The 21,958-nt window shown below is 42.3% G+C and overlaps 1 protein-coding gene across 1 annotated transcript in view; it reads left to right on the top strand.

Annotated features, from left to right (window-relative positions):
- SEPTIN9 (septin 9) overlaps nt 1–21,958 on the top strand; it is a 238,326-nt gene that overhangs the window by 42,797 nt on the left and 173,571 nt on the right. The window contains exon 2 of the mRNA XM_063292841.1: nt 2,880–2,936. Coding sequence (XP_063148911.1) covers nt 2,880–2,936 — 57 coding nt within the window. The remainder of the gene's footprint in view (nt 1–2,879; nt 2,937–21,958) is intronic.

A 21,958-nucleotide genomic window follows, 5' to 3' on the forward strand; every position in this document is an offset into this window, starting at 1 on the left:
GTCCTTGAAAGATGAACCATTTTATTCCCCAATAGGAAGCAGAAGACCCTAACTATGGGTTGCCTTTTCATGAGGTGGAAGCGGTAGGTTATAACTACAAACACTCTAGAATAATTCTCCAGAAGGGGCTATTCTTAGGTCAGCTGTTACAATTTTTTCTTCCCAGGAGGAATGTTTTACTTTAGTAAAATGTAATAGGCATTTATTCACCATCTGCCTTAACTCTGTCTTATGAACCTGTCTTCATTAGTTTGTTGCAGTGTCACTGACAAACCCAGTTTTGCCCCTGTCCCCATGATGCTCAACTTGTCTTATCCCCAGGCCATGAATTAGCTGGCCTTTTCCTGCTGTTTCACTTGCTGCAAAACACAAAGACCAGTGAGGACCGTCAGAACTAGGCATCAGGGTACAGCAGCTCTTTCTTTTGTCAGGCAAAAGGCTGAGTTCAGTAAGATTCATGCATGATAAAAGCCTCTAAGAAAGATCTGGCACTTAACTGACTCTATCACCCATTTTTATGGGCATGACTTCTCTGCCACTTGTCAGTGTTTAATTTCCTGCTAGAATTGAGCTAAGAAAAAAAATCATCCAAATTGGACTAGAATGAATGAAGAGTCTGTGGTCCTTTCCTGACTGTTGAAATGCTTTCCACTCATCCTTGAACCAGCAGTGAATTATACTGGTGTGAAACTGGTGTCCCCATTGCTGATCATTCTCCTGTATCTATGGCCTCACTTCCCAGCCAGTGAGAGTCACTTGACTTCCCTGCAAGGTTAATGAGTAACAAAGCCTTGCAGATTCTATGCACCTGGAGGCTGCCCTTGGATATTGCTGGAATAAAGGGGAAAATACTGGTTTAACACTGGTAGAGCTAAGGATAACTTAAGGTTGTCTCATTCACAGACTAATAAAGAGATGAAGGCAACAGCATAAGAACATGGCAAAAGAAATTTTTTTCCAGGCCCTTGATGGAGGAGGCCTCAAGAGTGTCTTGATTTATATGTTAAATACTTGACACCAAATAAAATTATCCAATGAAAGGGAGTTAGTTATCAGGATTGTTGACTTGTGGAAAGTGGGCGGGGGCTTGTGAAGTCATATGTCATAAAGTCTCAAGGATTAATGTTTAGCCATAAATCAACTAATCCTCCTCAGTACTGTAATTTTGTAGAGTCATGTTGTGGAATGTTTTTGGATGGTCCTATTCTAATTTTCAGATGGTTGCATTTCAGTGTAGAACAAAAGTGAGAGAACTGTCATACAGAGATACATTTCTCAAGTTGTCTTTCTCCCTTGCTGTACAAATCATTAGGTTTCTTATGGAACTTCTCTAATAGAACTAATGGCATGTTTTGGTGCTTTCAAAATTGTGTGGGCTTTCTGCCCCAGGAGAAAGTAAATTCTGCAAGCTTCTCCAAATTCCACCTAATGTTTGTCAATTGTACAGAGTCTGGTGTGCTTATAAAATCTAGGATTCCAAAGTATCCTGAATAGTTTTTGTAAGGGCCACAAAGAAAGAAAGGAACAGAAATAGCAACTTGAAGTGATATGGAGAAGGTACCAAATGGCTGCCATTTTGCCCATTATTGGAAGCTATCTTGGACCTGCTGTTTGACCACCAAACAGATGTAACCTAAAAGGTTGCAGCTGTATGCCTGTGCAGCCAAAGTGTAATCTAGAATTAGTCTTTAGCCATTCTAGTTAATGAATTATTATTACCAGGATTGAAAAATGCTTTTGCTTCAGACCTTGGTTTAGGTAGGGCTACCAGAACTGTGCTGCAACCCCTCTGATGACCACTAGATGGAAGCAAAGAGTTATACAAGTCTCTAAGTCTCTAAGTCTTTGCTGACATCTAGCAATACTCTGGAAGTTTTCAGCCCAAATCTGATAGCTCTGACTTTCAGTGAGGCAGCTGCTGAGCTGTTGCTTTTCAGTTACATCAAACAAATTAGACCAGTGGAAGTTCTTCCAGTTCAGTTATTCACTCTGAGAACAGCTCAATGCTTTCCCAACACATTGTAATTATTTACATTTACTGTTTAAATAATAGGGCTATTTTTAAAGGATGGGGAGAAAGCCATGAGGAGGGTATACATTCATGTAAGTTTTTAGAGCAAGAATCCCTTTTTCCAAATAATGTTACTAGCATGAATTGCCACAGTTTTGGTTGATTTGCCTTATGGCTGCAATCTCTTTTGTCCTGATAACACTCGATAGACACTGTAAGAGCATGATGCAGGCATGTCAAGATCAGGGCTTTTTCAGAGTTCATAGGCAGACTGCATTTGCTTTTCTGCAGCAGTTCACTTGTGGACATGAGACAGCATTTGAACAGCAACCAGTAACCAAAAAATACCTTGCTTAATGATTTCCTGGCAACTATTTTCAAATGCCCATCTTTCTGTCTAATATGCATGTAAGCAATGGGAATATTTATCCTAAAAGTATGCCACATTGGTGGAAATTAGAGCTTCCTCTCATTCAGATGTCCTTCTGTGAAAAAAATAATGGCAGTTGTTGGAGTAGCACAATCTCTTTCAAAGGTTTTGAGTAATTGTGTTTTGGTGATTTCTCCCTAAAGTTACCATTTTAGTAATAGTGATGATGAGACATCTTAGTACCTCTTGGTCTGTGCGGGAGGGGAAAAACAATCTGTCTTTCAACATATATATTTTTAGTCATCATTGCAATTCATGATTTTTGTGGGTGAAATTGCAGGCATGATTTTTGATGTGTTAGATGCATTCAGTTGATTTATAACTTTATTTGGAAAGTCCAAGTTCATTTACTCTGATAGCCTTTGCCAAAACAACTGCAAGATGCCCTGAATCTACTATCTGCTTAACCACCAATATGCATTTTCTTCTTCATCCCAGGAATCTCAAGGGCTTCCAGTGGGAGACTCCGAAGACTTGGAGATCCAACAAGTCCAAGTAAGCTGCATGAATAGGGTTAGACTGAAGAACTAGACTCTCTGATTTGTACTCATTTATCCCTTAGTGAGTAGGTCTCACTAAGTAAGCATGGTTGGATTGTGGCATTACTCTCAGTTACAAAGTCAACAGAGACAACCCTTGAGCTGCCTTCTCAGCAATTCTTATAAGTGTAAAGGAATGCATTGAAGCTCATACAAAAGCTTCCATGGAAGTATTATAGCTGCCCAGTTTTTTAACCGATAGTGGAAAGAAAAAACAGCATTTATGTATTTATTTATTTAATTTTTATCCCACCTTTATTATTTTCCACATCAGAAGAGTATTGCTTTTTGAGGAGTCAGAACCGAAACAATTAATGGGTCTCACTTGCTCTAGTTTGCAATTATATTTATTGCATAGGGATGCTTATTTGAAGTAATGCTTTTGACGAAGAGTTATACTCCTAATTGCTTTGCTATGTTTCTTTTTTTTAATATAATTTTTATTAAAAGTTTAATTACAATAGTAAAAACTAATACAAACTAAACTTAGAGAAAGAAAATGGAAATAAATAATAAAAAGTGCAGGAAAAAAGAAAAGAAGAAAAAGAAAAAATATAATAAAGAAAAAGAAAAATATATAAAGAAGTGACTTACAACCTTCATCACAACAAGTATAAACAAATTTAATAACTCTTCACCCCTTATAAGGTTAAACAAATATCTCTTCATATCTGTTATCTCATATCTCACCATATCTCATCCCGCAAGTCCATAAAACATCAACTTTTCACTCCTGATGTCAACAAAAAGTCCATAAAGCATTGCCAGAATATTGCAAAAAAAAAAAAAGTCTTATTTTAACCTCAATCAAATAAACCAACTTTATATTCCTTCCTTTTACTTCTATTGGCCCCACCTTCCACAGAAAAATGACCAAAGTTATCAGGGGCATCATGAGGGGTCCTGCAGGAATAAGGCTCAACAAAGAGCATTCTGATAAATTGATGCCTGCTATGGCAGCCATTTTGTGAGAACACCCACAATAATAGGGTTTCAACATTTCAGCTGGCTCCATCAATCCAGAAAGGTGAGGGACTCCTGCTACAGTTAAAGAAAACTACCAAAAAGAATTAGTAAACTGATTTGAAAGCAGAATACTTTGTATGAAACATATATATGATTATGACTGCAGAAGTGAAAAAAACCCAATCTTACAATGACCCTCTGAGTAGGAAACTCTCTTCTTCATCCAGCAGCTTGAGGATATAATTGAAGTACCACCATTCTACCAGGCATACACGTGTGACCCCTTAGCAGTTCTCTGTGCCTGATGGTGAATTGAAAAAGCTGTTGGAAAAAAGGAAGGGAGGCAGGAAGGGAGGGAGGAAGGAAGGGTGTTCAGTGCATGAGAACTTCATCATAAACATATGAAAGGAAAACATACAAACACAGTGTCTGCAATCACAACACGTGTTAAAAAGATATATATACAGTTTTTCCTTCATACTAGCATGGTATCTAGTCAGTATAGAGCACATCTTGATCAGACATTTGACAGCTGAGATGCCCTCCGAGTGATTTTACTGCTAGGCAGATCTCTTTTTGTTAATGCTAGGATGCTGTACCTTCCAGGTCTGGCCTTCAAACAAATTAATTGCATCTCTAGGATAGAGGCTTAGATTGCCAGACTAAGGCAAGAGAGACTCCTTTTCTCAGTTATGAGATTCATGGACTAACTTGACTCTCCCTGCCATAGCTGAGCTACTTCTGTGAGGATACAGGAATGGGATGCATCATGTACTCTGCCTAGATCAAAACTGACTGACTTTGGGCCCTTGGATCTTGGTGATTTCTAAGCCCCAGCAACCCGTCCAGCCTGGTCAGTGAAGAGAGATGCCAGGAGTTGCAGTTCTGTGGGCTGCATGTACTGCTCCTCTCTCCAGCTTTGGGCTTCTTGCAGGAAAAGTGAAATATTAATGAAATAAAAGTATAATAATTTGAAAACAGTTTTTCCTGCTGCTCACTTTCCCATAAAAGATGTAACCGTTGTCAGCTGTCTTCAAGGAACAGAAACTTGGACAGTTTGCACAAACCTAAGAGAATTCATGTGCAGAGCTGTACCCATCAGACCTACTGACTCATCGTTTGATGGTCCAGTTCAATAAATAATCAGCTACAATTCTTATTTGTCTACTTTGTTTGCTCAATGCAGTTTGAAGCATGTCATGCCCTTGTGAAAGAGGCTGCCTGGCACAGATGGCACATTGCATCACTGAATAATATGCCCCATGTATATTCACTCACTATGTCTCTTGGATGGATTCAAACCGCAGGTGGCTGTTTTTTTTATGCTCTGGAAATCACATTCCCAAGATGGCTGACTTTGTCAGCATAGTGTTGATGCACAAAGAGCTCAAGATAGGCCTTGCATGAGAAGTTGATTGCCAGGCTGCTGGTTCAGCCAATCGGCATCATAGGAAACAAGGGACTCCTTGTGCCAGTCTGTGTTTTTACAACCAGTGACAGATTTCCATCACTTTTGAATATACTGTATGCACGTCCAGGTAGATTTAAAAAGTCTCCTTTCCAAAGGCCCTTTTTCATTCGTACATTCCAAAGGGCCATGTTTCTTCGTCTGAATACTACTGTTCAGTTAGAGGCTGGCCTGATGGTGAGATGGCGAAGCAGAAGCCCAGTTCCTTATTTGGGTAAAGGTTCAAAAGAGAACATATAGACCTATATCATATTATCTCCTTCAAGATCAGCAGTAATTCTTACTACAGTATAGGGCAGTGTTTCTCAACCTTGGCAACTTTAAGATGTGTGAACTTCAACTCCCAGAATTTCCCAACAGAGGAAACCAGGAACAAACAAAAGTTCTATGAATGTAAACTAGGGGAGAAGACATGTATGAAAAATGCAATGAGTGAACTTCCCACACCTAGCAGGCTCACTTTTTTAAGATGATGTAGGTCTGTACAAATTGTTAGTATATCCCTTTCTCCCATATAACTCTGCTTGAATGGAGAGAATAGTAGGGAATATTGTCTCACAGATAATGCCCCAAATCTGTTCACCCTTAGACATCTCTGTCCATCTCTGTGGGCACTTCTCAAGTAGAATCATGTGCTCCATAGTGAGTTGAAAGACATTTCTATTTTGAAGGAAGGCTCATAATTTTTCTTTGACCAGTTGATTTCTAAAATCAGCATCCAGAACTTGCTGGAAGGAATTAAAAAAAAGAAGTAAAAGGCATTTCTTCCCTCCCTTGTTGCCAATGTGAAACCAGCCTCATTAAAAGAAGGCTTTATGTTGGAGCCAGCTACAGCATAGCCATTTCCTCAGAGTGTGTCAGCGGGCTTGTGTCCCCTTTTCTGCACCATCAGCATTTGGCCATTGACAGATCATGGCTTGTTTTGAGAGTTCTTGGAAGTAGAGTACATAACTTGTGCTATAATAAAACCACAGAGCCATTAACAGTAAATTGTATACTTTTGCTGATAGCATGGAAACTTCTGTTGGAAATGTTTGTCCTCTTGATGCATGTATTGTTTCTGTCACATTTTGCTCTTATCTGTTCTTTAATGTTGCCATCTTACAGTCCAGGTGTTGAACAATGACTTAATTTTCACATGCAGCACCCTACGATTGTGAACTTATTTGGCATCCCATGAAGGAGCAGAAATAGTTAAATGCTCCTCCACACTTTGTAACTGATACATTTAGAAAACTTGATGTCAAGGAAAAATTGGGTTCAAACTATTGAATGCCCTACCATACACTGTATATTTCCCTTCCCATTAAAAAAAAAATCCTCAATATCAGGAGAAAGATTTTGACTCTTCCCGTTCCCCTGAATTTCTGCTTTTTTATATTTACAGATAAATGGGATGGAAATGTGTATGGCATTTTGTCCACCCATTCACATCCATGGATACATTCAGGGGTTTTACAAGAATCATCCTATGTGAGAAAAAAATGTATCCTAGAATATACCAAGTAAAGAAAGATGAACAATGCATGTTATCTATCAGTTCCTCTTTTCACAGAGTATTGTTTGATAGTTTTCCAAAGCCCAAACAAAAATCCCTTTTAAAAATGGTTTGAAAATCTTTGGTATATGTTTGAACTCTATTTGATATTTAGCTTGAAGTGATATTTAATAGGGCTATATAGAACTTGGATTCAGTGAAACTTCAGTCATATTATCCCAGTGAAGCAGATTTCCAGATTGAAACAGAGATCTACTTTGATGCTGCAAATGGAATCAGATAATTGTGAAATGTTTTACTGCCTAGCAAACTGCTTCACATTTGGATAATATGTGAAAAAGAGCCAGGCTAACCCTTCCAGGTGCTGGTCCAAATGTTTATAACATCCCAAAAGGATGAGTCAGCACGGCTTTGAATTATTTAAGCAGACTGAATCATATTTGCCCAATGTGGACTTCAATTCCCAGCATTCTCAGACCACAATAGCTATTACTAAAAACTCTGGGAGGTGAAGTGCACTCACCTGGAGGGCACCCAGATTGGAAAAATATGGTCTGAAGAGATGTGCATGGGGTGGATGGAAACATGGAAGAAAGAGAGGACTAGAGAAGAACAGAAAAGGGGGGTGTTCAAAGAGAAGCAGTTGGGGAAAAAGGATTGCCAGCTGCTGAGTAAGGAGGAGGAGGAGTTTAGTGCTGCAGAGCACTATGCCTTCTTGACCTGGCAGGGATACAGGAGAGGTAGGTCCTATCACAGAGGTTGAAGAGAGGAGCATTCTTTATCTAATTTGTATGTTTAAATTAAGCTCTTGATGCTTATAATCATCCACTTTCCAGACAAGGAACTAGTAACCAGAAAAAGTTATTCTAAACAAGACAAACCTATCATTGGTCTTCCCTGGTTTGAATTTTTAGTTGCTGTCTTTAAATTACATTTTTGGACAGTAAGATTAAACTATTTTGTAAGCCGCCCTGGAAAATCGTTTGTGGGCAGCAAATACATTTTAAAACAAAGTAAAATGCAAAGGGTCACTCCTGTAAGCTTCTCCATGGCAAAGATGGTATGCAGGGCAAGGAGGCCAGTGCTCCCATGAATGTATACAACCAACACAAAGGAAGACATAGACAGAGGAAGACCTCAGCCCTGCCTCATTTGGGACTGTCTGAGGGGGTAGGCATCAGCCATTCCTGAAACAGGACATTCTGAGATCTGATGAAGCTTTTTGCTGTGAAGGACATGGGACTTCATAGTGCTGCAATGGATGGAAGAGAGTTGTGTTGTCCTCCTGCCAGGGAAGACAGTTACGTCATCTTATTGACAGGCAAAATTTTTAATAACTGGCAGCAGATGATCAACATGCAAAGCTAATTAGTACTTATTGGTTGGCAGTCCACACTCCCCAAAATAAACATCATCAAGGGAGGCCAACCTATATGAAGCGTTACCATTTTGAATGAACACAGACTCATACGTATGCGCACGCACACACACATACTTCAAAGCTCAAGTTCAACTTTTGCTTTGAACATTTTCATTCAAACGTTGGTGGAGCCAGAAATTTTTCCAAATGTAAAATATTTATGAATTGGAGAACTGACTAGAAAGGCATGTGTAGCCACAATGCAAATTATCCTTTGGTTCAACTGCCTTACACATCATGCAGGGGTGGCATCCTCATTTATAATCCATGCTCAGTTGGTGATTTTTTTCTTCACGAGTGGCCAAATTAGCTACGTGTTGGCTGACACTGCCCACCTGCTTTGAATGCCTTCTTAGCTGAGATCACTTGCATTTCCTGTGGCTGGTCTGCCCCCCTTTTGTCTCACTGGCTGGGTGAGTCACCCCAGGAACAGTCAGCTCCCTGCTGAAAAACTTGCTTATTGCTCAATACACACATATAACTGCAGAGAAAAGTTATGGATGACCAAAAAGAGCAGCTGGTTTGGCCATTTCCAGCTTGATGCTCTCCAAGCGTGTTTGTTTTCTGCTTCCATAATCCCCAACCAAAGTTACTCTGACTGGAAGAGTTTTCAAGCTGAGGTCCTATATGTTCCTATATGGTCCTATTTGACTCCGCTTAGTGTTTTATTAGCTATTCTTTGTCTATTGATGGCTGCATTATTGATTAGGATATTCCTACTTTTGTTTTGCTATCTTTCTTTTATCTATCTCTGGCTAAAACATCTGGATCACAGTATGAATTCCTGTGTTCCTTAGTCTATAGCAGCACTTTCCTCCCAACCAATCATTTCTCATTCTGGCTCTCATCAAGCACAATTCTCTGCATGGTGTAGCATATACCAGTGTTTCTCAACCTTGGCAACTTTAAGATGTATGGACTTGGATTGCTGGCTGGGGAACTCTAGGAGTTCAAGTCCACACATCTTAAAGTCTCCAGGGTTAAGAAACATTGGTATATATGACAGTATTCAATGGATCTGACATGTTTAGGAATGCAATTGAACATAGGATTGGCCATTTCTTCTTGAGTAGGGCAGGCCATCCTGCTGCATACAGTATCATCTTCTGGAGTACAGAGGGCTGAAAGGGTTTTCTCTGGGTGGCCTTGAGGATGGGACTTCTTGCCACCATGGGGTTGGACTGCCTTTCTCTTTTCAGCTTTCTCTTTTAAAGATGCTCTTGATTTTGCAGTGGTTTTAATTTATTTCCTGTTCTGGTTTAAACCTGGGATTGTCTGTATGGAAAGTATATGCTGCACAGTGGATCTACAGTCTTCCAGGTACCACCAAGCTACAGGGCTCTTTTCTTTATTGAACTACTGCATGGTGGGATCCCCAAACTGCTCATCATTTAGCTAGCTGCCAAAGCTGATGACTGGGTCATTTGTCTTTTTTTGCCTTATAAGGCTTCAACTAACTTTTTGGAGACACTGTAGATAGATAGATTAGAAAGCCAGAAAGATAGAACGATAAGGTTTTGCTAGAACTTTTGAGGAATATTCTGTGGAATAGATAGCAGGCATTCCTTCTTATTGCTGGAAAAGTCTTATTGTAATCTAAGTGCTTAGCAAAAATTCTGGTTATCATTTTGCACCAACAAATGTAATGTGAATGCATCCAGGCTTATGTCAAAGTCAGCATTCTGCCATGTTCCTTCATACCAGATAGATCCCACCAGAGGGTTTCTCCAGGGCTACCCCAGTCTTTTTCATTGAGAAATTAAAGAAAGAACCCCTTGGTCACTTTTCAGCTGGAGTAAGCAACCTCTAGCTCTTCAGATGTTGCTGAAATATAACTACAATCAGCCCAAGCTACCATGGCCAATGGTGGAGGTTTAAGTTCATCAACATCTTGGTGGCCACAGATACCCCACCTCTGCTCTTATGTCCTGAACCTGGACTCTTGACATGCTGTTTGTATTGGCCATGTCCTTCTGCTTAAATTACATACTGCCTTTGTCTCTATGAGTAGGGCTAACAGTATGTTGTAGGACACATGCCTAAACATTCCTATTGCTTTTTTCCTTGTTCTTGGGGGACAGAGTGAACTCTCAGCATATATATTTAAGAAGTTGCTTCCTCGTGTCCTTCTGAAACATATGTTGTAACTATCTCAAGGCTACGTAGAAACATCTAGTGACTGCAACAGCACTTTACTCATGCAGTCATGGAACTAATACATTGTGCTTGGTCCCTTTCCCAGTGCCAATAAATTCTAAATTCCATGAGGCAAGTCTGTTTTCATGACCAGAACTTTTATGAAACCTAATCCAAAAGCCTACAGTTCTTGTTGCCGGTGGTAATGCTGATGGGAGATAATAAGCAGTCTAGTTTTACTGCAGAGCCTATAATGAGGGATATATTTTGTGAATGTTTTCACCTCCCATGAAATGCATCCCTTATTTTCTGCAAAATTAAAATGTACCTCTTTACCCAAATGGAGCAGTTGTTGCTGAGGCAAGTAATCTGATGATCTGCATTTGGAGCCAATCAGCTGGGACAAAAGGGGAATGGGGATGTGCCTTCAGATACATGCCAATAGAATGCATATTCTCATATACTTTCTGCCCCACATGTATGTGAGAATAAGGGTGGCTGGGATAAAATTCTTGCAATGTAACACTTGGAGACAACCATTTCCTCAGCACAGGAAGGAAATGTTAACCAATTTGTCTGTTCCTCTTCTGCTCAGAGTGAGGCTAATAAGAAAGTTAAATCTCAGTGCATTTGTGATATGGTCCTAATGCTATAGAAGAAATGTAATAAAAGACCCATTTCAAAGAAGAAAATATAAAGTCGCAGCATACTTGGGAAGGTGGAGATGCGGAGGGAGATAACAAAGGCATGAAACAGTGACCAACATGTTTTCTTTACTGACCTTTCTTCGCCTTCCCAGCAAATGGCAGCTTTGATATGGAAAATAAAACTTTACTCAAAGAATTTCTCACAACATTGCCTAGATCTGTGGTGACATTTTATTTTATTTTTCTTTTGTGCCAAGGATGCTAGAAGTCAAAGCCAAATATTGAAACTGGTGCTGCACATGTAGCTACATGGGCAGTCGCACCATGCCTTGGAATGCCTTTCTCCCTTTAATCTTTATATGAGACTGTGTGCAGCAGTCTCACAATGGAAGCAGAGACCGAGCCTAAGGAGCCTCCTGTTCCTCCAGGAATACCATGAACTATTCGTTGCCATTGAGCAGTCTTGTGGAAAGCTGGGGTGCCCTCCCCACTCCTGACCTTCCGGAAGGCCCTGAAGACCTGGTTCTGCTGTCTCGCCTGGGGTGGGAAAGCGAGTAACCATTCTTGGGGGTGGCTCGCACCCTAGAGGCCCTCCCACCAGCTTGGAGTTTTACACCCTCTTGGATTTTATATGTAGTTATTGCATTTTATAATAATTGTGACCGGTCTGAGATTTTAACGTTTATGATTATAGTTTGATTTTATTGTAAACCGCCCAGAGTCCCTCTTTTGGGGGAGGTGGGCGGTAATTAAATTTGAATAACAATAACAATATCACAAATCACTAGATTCCATTAATGCAGGACTCCTGAAATTGTACATGTGTTCTTGCCTGAAATTTTGAAAGATCCCATGTGAAAACAGCAAAATGTCACGAGATTTGGTGATTTCATGAGACCTTAGGCATTTTTAAAAATTAAATCTTGTACCTTTGGCACTCCCTAGTACAGGCATATATAGGTAGATACAGTACATGCAGATAATGCAAATAAATTTGTGTGAGGATGTGGACTGACATTCTCTGGATGTTTTGTCATACAGCTTTTTCCGACCATGTTAACTGTGAAGTTTCAGACATTGTCATGTGGAGGATTTAGGCTATTTCTCTGGCGTTCTTCCTCATGCCCACATTTCGTTGCATTGGCTTTTGTTTAAACTCAGTGCTCGAGAAGCAAAATATTCCTTTCTTATGCCATTCCAGGATAACTGCACACTGTAAAGAAGGAGAACGAGCCCTCGCGTTATGCCCCACAAAGAACTCCCCAACAAGAACTGCTCTTTGTAGACTATATGCTTTGTTTTCTTGGTCACTGGATTTTTTCCCCCATAACTGTGCTACATCTCAGCCTTGTCATTTTCACAGATCTCCTTATTCTTAGATTTGTTCTCCCACACTGCAAATGTTCAATTTATCACTGATGGCCTGATATTATACCCATCTGATTTTTAATCCATGACTGAGGAAGACATGGAAAAGATAAAGTGCAGTCAGAGAGCACCTTCACTGATTGCCTGAATGGTATCCCAGTGAAAGCTTTTTGGATGGGATGATATAACATGGTTTAGAAACAAAACCGTTTTGTGATGCCATGGAGCACTGAACACTAAACAAAGGACAATGGAATTTAGTTTTTTGGTGGTGTTCCAGATCACCCTTTGCCTGGACACAATACCTCAGCAGAGAGATAAATACATTCATTATCTCTTCATACTAGCCAAAATGTATCTGCTCAGGAAGGCTGTAGCCTTGGAAGTAAAGGGAAAGACACACTGGGAGGAGACCAGGCTAATTCCACAGTGCTAGGCAGGCAGAATTGCCCTGAGAAACTTCAGCATCCAGGCAAGCAGAGGTGAACAATTCACAGCAACGGTGTTGGAAGGTAAAGATTGCCCTGTAGCTGGCAGATCTGGAGTAGGTATGCCTGTGTATGGAGGAGGGAGAAGGGAGTAGGAAGGCACAACTGATTGTCTCTCCACTTATATTAATTTCACAGTGAAATGTCTTCTATGTAGGACAAAAAGAGACAGAGGGGGTGGTGGTAGAAGAAAGGGTGAGGGAGCAGGGAATAGTGTACAAATGTGCAGAGTCCAATGTGAAGGAAAATATTCCTGGTTCAGATTACAAAGCCAGAATAGGCAATACAGTACTTGTGTAGATTTGCCTGGTGCTAGTTTTTGACCTGTGTTGTGTTTTATTGCATAACCTTTCCTCTGCATCCACATGTCTTGGAATAGCTTTGTCTAAGGAAAAAACAAAAAAAGAATGCTCATGAACATTTCCTATGTTCTACCTTACCGTTATTACAGAAGGTAGACTGTGGTCCATGGGTGAATTGTCAACCACTTTCTAGTAAGGCACTGAGTGCTCACCAATTGCCAGTATTCTTCTAAGCTGGATGGACCTTCTGCTCATTTAACAAGGGCATTTATAACTTCTTAGGCAAACTGGTCCAATTGTCCCTCAATCCACTTAATATGGATTATTTACATTAAAGCTATTAAGAAGCCTCTTTCTATCTTGCTTTCAAAGTGTAAAACATCAATGGACCATCAAGGATTTTTGCAAAACAGCAAACTCATCTCAGCCTTCAAGGCTTTACTCAGAGAGCTTTCTGATAAGTGGGTCATCTGACATCAACTTCCTTGATTATTCAAATACATGTTCTTTCTAGCCTAGCTTCTTTCCCATGAACCTGGCCCAATATGTGCACAACACCAGATCCTCTACCTGTTACAGTGAATGGTTTATTGGGCGTCTTCTGATGTTACAACAATAAGCAGTTCTCTGAACAGTTAAAAGAAACAAAATGCACCGCAAAGGCTGCAAACTATAAATGCCGTCTCAAGTGTAAATTCAGGTAAAATGAAGAACCCATCAAAAGAAACCAACATGTATAATATTTCTTGGAAGCTAATCATTACCTCCAAAACATACATACCTATACAACCAGCAGTCTATTATTGCATATAAATTATGGTGGATGGATATGCATGTTATGTGAAGTGAGCTCATTGTCATTTATTCAATAAGCTATGGTTAAAACAAACCATACCTAAGCATAAGTGAGGGGAAAAAAAGATATGAAACACACAAATAAATAGGGGGTCTATAGGAACAGCAAAGAGCTGTATTTGTATGGGAAAATACAGAAATGTATTGCTGTTTCACTCACGATTTCAGATGAGGATGATTAGTAAAAAGGTACCACTGTTATTGGAAACAGTGATCATAGTGCTATCAAATCTAGCTGAAATGAAAACCTGCCAATGAAGTCCGACACAGCTGTGCTTGACTTCAGAAAAGGAAATCTCTCACAGTGAAGGAAAGGTGAAAACAAGGAAGTTGAAATGGAAAACCAAGGGAATCAGATCTCTCTAGAAACTCTTTGTGATTATTCGGAATTAATATCTATATTATCTCCAGTATCAGAACCAATATACCTCTCTTCACATGTCTCTGAAGAGTCCCAATATGGACACAACAGGTCATGTGGTACATCCTGGTGGTCAGAAAGCACCAGTCAGATTAAGTAAGATTATATCCTCTGAGGCATACAATTCTATGCCCAGCAGCAGCCAAATCTGAAAATAATATGTAAGTGTGCCAACTTGGAGTAGTGGTCAAAGGCACTGGGTTTGAAAATGGGAGGCTGTAAGTTCTAGTCCCACCTTCAATACAAAGCCAGCTGAGTGACTTTGGGCCAGTTACTTTCTCTCAGCCCTAGGAAGGAGGCCATGGCAAACCATTTCCAAAAACATTGCCAAGAAAACTGCAGGGACTTGTCCGTATAGTCACCAGGACTCAAGGCTGGCTCAAAGAAACTCACAAGTGCCAAAAACATTTCTTGTCCTCTTATCTCCTGAATCCTTTTGAACACCTAACCCTCCATCCAGATAATTTTCTCATGTGCAAACAAAGATTTGATTTCTGTGATTGACTTTGCAACGTTTCCTCAGGCTTAGTGAAGTTTCAGCTGAATTCTCCTTCTGTTTCTCCACTGCTCTACGCTGTTTTCATAGATGAATAACAGTTTCCAGAATTTGGGGGCGGGGGGGGCAGGAGACGGAGAGAGAGAGCAATATTACTGGTCATGCACAACTTAAGAGCTGTAAAGACAAGATCTTTCAACTACTCTCTGGTGCATTCCCAAAACCCTAATTGTGTAACTTAGCCACAGAATAACATACCACTTCTAAATCTGTCCTTGGAGCATAGCTATTCATGGTGTGGGAGTCGAGGCTGTTCCTTCCTGTCCCAGGATTTTTCTTTTTCTATTTTAATGATTTTAGAACTTGGTCCAGATCAGACTGTAAAATGGTGTTCATCCATTTTCCTCATGAGATTTCCCTTGGGGAATGACATTTTTCTCCAAACATGTTAAAATTATTGGAACAAGGTATGTGTGTGTGTGTGTAGGCAAAACAGCAATTTCCAAATGAGTGTCTAAGTGTATGGGTGAGACTAAGAAGCAATGGGGAGAGAAGGCGTATACAGTGGCTGGGTTCAAACACCATGCTATGGTTTGTTTAACTATGGTCTACTGAATAAACTACAACTAACTGAATTCAAACAACATACTACACCATAAACTGAATTACATTTTAATGTTACATGGTATTTAACAGAACTTACAGAACTTCTATACCAGCTATTCATAGCTTCATCCAGATATCATTAAGGATAATAATAATAATAATAATAATAATAATAATAATAATAATAATAATAATATACTGTACTTGTGTACCTTCAAGTCATTCTTGACCGCTGGCGACTGCCTGGGCAAGTCCCTGAAGTTTTCTTGGCAACATTTTCGGAAGGGGTTTGCCCTTGCCTCCTTCCTAGGGCTGAGAGAGAGGGACTGGCCCAAGGTCACCCAACTGGCCTTGTGCCTAAGGCAGGACTAGAACTCACTGTCTCCCGGTTTCTAGTCTGGTGCCTTAACCGCTACACCAAATTTGTTCTCAAGATATGGTATGATATATGATATATGGTTAGCAGTTGACTGAGTGACATTATGGGCCTATTTCCCCTTGTATCTAACCATGGCACAAACATTCTCTGGCATCATATCGTTTCTGCCATATTCCTATAACATTGATCTCCTCTCATCTCAGCCCCTAAGTGAGATAGGCTAAGTTGTCCTTAGCTATGTCACTGTTTTTCCTTTTCATTCCAGTACCATCTAAGGGCAGCCTTGGATAAAAAACAAAAATCTGCTAGGCTTCATCTACCATTATTTTGGAGTGAAATTAGGTGACTACAGTGACTCAAAACAGAGGCAGAAAGGAAGAAAAACATAAAAACATAAAATACAAGCTTACAAAAATATTACCAGATTGTTAAATTACCGAAGAAAACAGAAATTATATCCCAATTGACACTAAAAGAGGGAATGGCGTCCTATTTAGAAGCAGGGCTAGGACAGACATCTAGCTCTCAGAGGAGACAATGTTAAGCTATAAGTGATTATTGTCTGGCATCCTGTAAGGATCCTTCATAAACATAGACTTTTATTACCTAAAGTTTGTGATAACTGGACTAATGAACATATTGCAGCCATTGGAAACAGTTGTGCTCATTCATCTTCCATAACTGTCTGTATAGGAAGAATAATTCTCAAATCCAGAATTTTCTGGTATTTCTGTATTTCTGAAACTACTTGAATGTCTGTGTATGTCTGCATAATGGATGTTTCATTTGTCCCTCTCTTGCAAGCTTTGCCCTTGTTGCCTTGAAACATACTTTTGAAGGGCAAACACTGTCCAAACCGAAGCTCCAACCTATAATTGGATTTAGCTCTTCTTCCTGTCTCCACACCCCCTTTGAAGGGGAAAAAACCCAAACCTTTCCACTGGAGAAGCGCATTTCAGCTGCTAAAGACAATGAAAGATAATGGAAGAAATGACTCTCTCCTTTGAACAGTGCAGGACGTTTGCTAAGGAGAAGGACCCCTAAATTTCCATTTGCTGAGGAGAAGGCCCCCTGCATTTCAGGCAGAGAATAAACTCTTATTACCTACAATTCTTTAATGAAGTGGTAAAGCTCAGGGGGTGGGGAGAATGGTGGCAGCTGGGAGTATTCTTCACCAGATTAGGCTAATATAGCATTAACAGACTCACCTAAAGAAGACGGGCCTTGATTCAAATGTCTTCCATGCTGTAGTGGTGGGGTCCACATTGCAGTGTTCTTTTGTGGCTTGTGGCAAACTCCTTCCCTTCTAGACTTGAGTTATTTATTTTCCTATCAGGATGCAGAGGGAAACAGGCATGCTGCAGAGCAAATTGCCAGTCCGTGGCACTGTTTTCTTATTTCCAAGGATAGCGGCATTCTTAGAAGATAAAAATGGTGGCTGGCTTCTGCTAGTGCTGTACTTGAGCATGTACTTGGGAGGCTCTGCCTGCTAACCAGTAAAAACACAGATGCTAGCGTAGGCTTAGGTTCTGGCTTTATTGAGGAACAGAGTGCATGCCTTTAAAAAGCTGAGAGTGAGGGGAGCGCGCCGGAACGGGATTTAAATAGCCCGCGCCGGTCAGCGCTCCACCCCACCTTATTCCAGGTGCGTCCCACGAGTCCCACCGGTTTCGTCCCTGTCAGGTGAGAGGTCATTAAGCCCCCCTGTGCCCCGGGCGTTGCCTCGATCGCCTTCCTGAACGGTAATGATTCATTGCCGGGCGATCAGGCTCTTAATCCTTTGACAGCTCGGGCGCGCCTCTCTTGTTGTTTAGTCAATTGCTTGTTGGCAACTTTGTATCGCTGTCTTCCGTGCCACCGGTCTTGGTTGTTACTTAGTTTCCTGCACCTGTTGCTTTCCTTTGTGTTTCATAGTTGCCTTTGCCTTTATCCTCCAGGGACCCATTTCCCTGTATTGTCATGCGAGCCGTTGTGATGTCACAAGCATCGCAACGGTGATCATGACATACTGCCCCCCTTTAGGAAATCGCCAAGGGTTTGGAGGGATAGGCGGTATGGAAGTTGCGGATCAGGTCGGGAGCCTGGATGTCACGGGCAGTGACCCACTCAGGGTGTGGGAAGTGTTTCCATTTGACTAGGTACTGGAGGGAGCCCCGCAGCTTGCGGGAGTCTAGTATCTCCTTGACCTCGAAGTGTTGCTGTCCGTCTATCATCACTGGTGGGGGGGGGGTGTGCGTGGTGCCACCGGGAGGAGTCACTTGCCGGCTTAAGTAAGCTGCAGTGGAACACCGGGTGCAGCCGCTTTAAATTATGGGGCAGGTCCAAGCGCATCGTGACTGGGTTCACGATTTATGTCACCTGGAATGGCCCAATAAATTTGGGGGGCAGTTTCTTAGACGGTTGCGGTGAATTGATGAATCTGGTGGATAGGTAGACCAGGTCCCCTACCCGAAACGTTGGTTGTTGGTGCTGGTGTTTGTCTGCTTGCAGTTTGTATGCGGTTTGCGCCTCTTTAAGCGCGTTCTTGATGAACAGCCAGGAATCTGCGAGCTTCGCACCACAATCACAGGCGGCCACTGCTGGGGATGGGGGCTGGGGTAGCTCAGGGATGGGGACAAACTCCCGACCCGACACCACCCCAAAGGGGGTTTGTCCCATGCTTTGATGTATCGCGTTGTTGTATGCAACCTCTGCAAACGGGAGTAGGTCCACCCAGTCATCCTGGTGGTAGTTTATATAGGAGCGGAGGAATTGCTCCAGTGTGGCATTAAGGATCTCTGTAGATCCGTCCATCTGGGGATGCCAGGAGGTTGACAGGGCTTGCTGGGTACCTATCAGTTTCAAAAAAGCCCGCCAAAACCTCGAGGTAAATTGTGTGCCCCTATCGGTCACCAAGTGGGAGGGGCAGCCGTGGAGGCAGTACACATGTACCAGGAAAAGTTTCGCCAGCTGTTGTGCTGACGGGATCGAGGCGCAGGGGATGAAATGGGCTTGTTTTGAGAAGTAGTCTTTGACTACCCAAATGACTGTTTTCTTTTGGCTAGGCAGTAAGTCCACAATGAAATCCATTGAGATTTCATCCCAAGGGCGGGAGGATTCAGCCACGGGTTGCAGCAGCCCCTGGGGTTTACCAGCCGGTCGCTTGGCCATCACACACACCGGGCAGGACACCGCATACATTTTGACGTCCTTCCTCATCGAGGGCCACCAAAACTGTCGCCGAGTTAGGTGTAGGGTTTTCAGGAACCCGAAGTGACCAGCCTGTTTGCTGTCATGCGATCTGCTAAGGATCGTCAGTCTTTGTGAGTCAGGGACATATAACCTTCCCTCCGCCCATGTGAGGTCCTGTTCCATAGTTACTTTGTTAGGGTTGGTGAGGAGCCAGGGGTCAGATTTTATTGCTGTTATAAAATCTGCCCATAGCCCACCTGGCATCTGTGGTTGCCTGCGCCTTGGGGTGGGTTGCGCCGGAGTCGCTTGCAAGGGGGGGGCAGGCTGTCCCCGAGCACATCCCCGGGTGACAGCTGCCAAACCCAGCTGGGAGTCAGAGAGCACAGTCCCAACGATGTCGGAGATAGGCTCCGCATCCTGGGGTAGTCGGGAGAGTGCGTCTGCCAGGAAATTCTTTTTTCCTGGGATGAACTTCAGCTGGAATTTGAACCGGCTGAAGAACTGAGCCCAGTGTATCTGTTTGGGACTGAGGTGCCGGGGCGTGCAGAGCGTCTTGAGATTGCAGTGGTCTGTCCAGACCTCAAACGGGCAAGTCACCCCTTCCAAAAGGTGACACCAAGCCTCCAGTGCTGCTTTAACTGCAAAGACTTCCTTTTCCCACACGTGCCAGCACCTCTCTGTCTCTGAAAATTTCCTAGAGAGATAGGCGCATGGCTTCAGGATTCCAGCGGAATCCTTTTGCAGTAGGATGGCCCCAATTGAGAAGTCAGAGGCATCCGCCTGCACCGCAAAAGGCCGTTCGGGGTCCGGGTGGGACAGGATTGGCTCCACTGTGAACAGCGCTTTTAGCCTGTCAAAAGCGGTTTGACAGTCAGGAGTCCAATTAAGCACGGCCCCTGGGTTTTTGATCTTGCGCGTCTCCCCGACGCCTTTGTTCTTTAGTAAATCGGTTAAGGGCAGGGCAATTTCCGTGAACCCCACAGAGTGCATGCCTTTAAAAAGCTGAGAGTGAGGGGAGCACGCCGGAATGGGATTTAAATAGCCCGCGCCGGTCAGCGCTCCACCCCACCTTATTCCAGGTGCGTCCCACGAGTCCCACCGGTTTCGTCCCTGTCAGGTGAGAGGTCGTTAAGCCCCTCTGCGCCCCGGGCATTGCCTCGATCACCTTCCTAAATGGTAATGATTCATTGCCGGGCGATCAGGCTCTTAATCCTTTGACAGCTCGGGTGCGCCTCTCTTGTTGTTTAGTCAATTGCTTGTTGGCAACTTTGTATCGCTGTCTTCTGCGCCGCCGGTCTTGGTTGTTACTTAGTTTCCTGCACCTGTTGCTTTCTTTTGTGTTTCATAGTTGCCTTTGCCTTAATCCGCCAGGGACCCATTTCCCTGTATTGTCATGCAAGCCGTTGCGATGTCACAAGCATTGCAATGGTGATCATGACAGTACTCCTAAGAAAACAAGATAGAAGGATGTTGGGAGGCAGTAGCAGGTTGGAGAGGGGAGGAGGAAGGGGAGGAGGCAAAACCTCACTAATTTGTCTGTGAGTAAATTGGTGTCTTGTGACTGGTTAAATGTTTCGTGGCAACCATTTTGTGAGAGTGTTCACAACATTCCCTTAGAACAGTGTTTCTCAACCTCAGCAACTTTAAGATGTGTTGTGGACTTCAACACCCAGAATTCCGCAGCTGGCCTTGCTGACTGGGGAATTCTGGGAGTTGAAGTCCACACATCTTAAAGTTGCTGAGGTTGAGAAACACTGCCCTAGAATGCCAAAAATGGCCACCAGCCCCCAAAGGTTGGGACCTCTGCTCCAATGACATTCAGGCTGGATGGCACTAAGGTGCTGCCTTTAAAGCTTTCAGTAGAACAAATGGGGATCACACAAAGACTACACCAGGACCAAAAAACAATGGGTTAAAGCCCCAAGGAAGTAGGTTCAGGAGAAACTTTTGCTGGAGCTGTCAGACAGTAGAACATGCTGCCATATGAAGTGGTGAAATCTTATTTGTTGGGGATATTCATACAAAGGCTGGATGGTCATCTGCCAGAGATGATGCAGCAGATCCTGCAGTGAACAGAGAGTGAACTAGCTGACTCTATGGTCCTTCCTACCCTAGGAATATGCTAACATTTTAGGAGATGTGCAAGTGTCACAATAGGAAAGGCTTCTATAATTATTCAGAAGTTAGAATTGTTTATTTCCAGTGTGGTTACCATTCACCTTTTTTACCTCTTTCTTTGAAGGAACAGCATTAGTTGACTCCCCACCCTGGGTTTTGAGTAACCCAAAAGCTATATTCAGAAGAAATGTAGGAAGGCAAGCAAGCATATAGTTCAGTACATGGCAGCTGTGGAGGCTGCCGTCCTGAAAAAAGAATTTTCAACAGCCTTTCCACTTCCGTGGGAAGATGATTCATCCATTTTAATAATCTGGAATGGAGATGACTCACTCAGTACAGCAGATCAGTAGGATCATCCTCTTGCACCCAAAGATAAATGCCATTTTTGGGAGTCATCGCACAAGTGTCCAAAACGGACAATGATTCCACTTAGCACAGGTCAAAAGCAAGCTTGAGCAGCCCTTCTAAATTTGGAGTTCCTGCCTTTGTCAATGTCTTCAGTCATGGAAAACTTGGAAAAAACAACCGGTTTGAGAAGGCACCTTCTCAATTTGTATACCTTGTGAAGCATACCCTATATGCAGCATAATAAAGCACTACTAGTCCTGTCCTCTAAAAAGGTGGACCTGAGACCCCCAC

Source organism: Candoia aspera, chromosome 2 (assembly GCF_035149785.1).
Source record: "Candoia aspera isolate rCanAsp1 chromosome 2, rCanAsp1.hap2, whole genome shotgun sequence".
NCBI lineage: Eukaryota > Metazoa > Chordata > Lepidosauria > Squamata > Boidae > Candoia > Candoia aspera.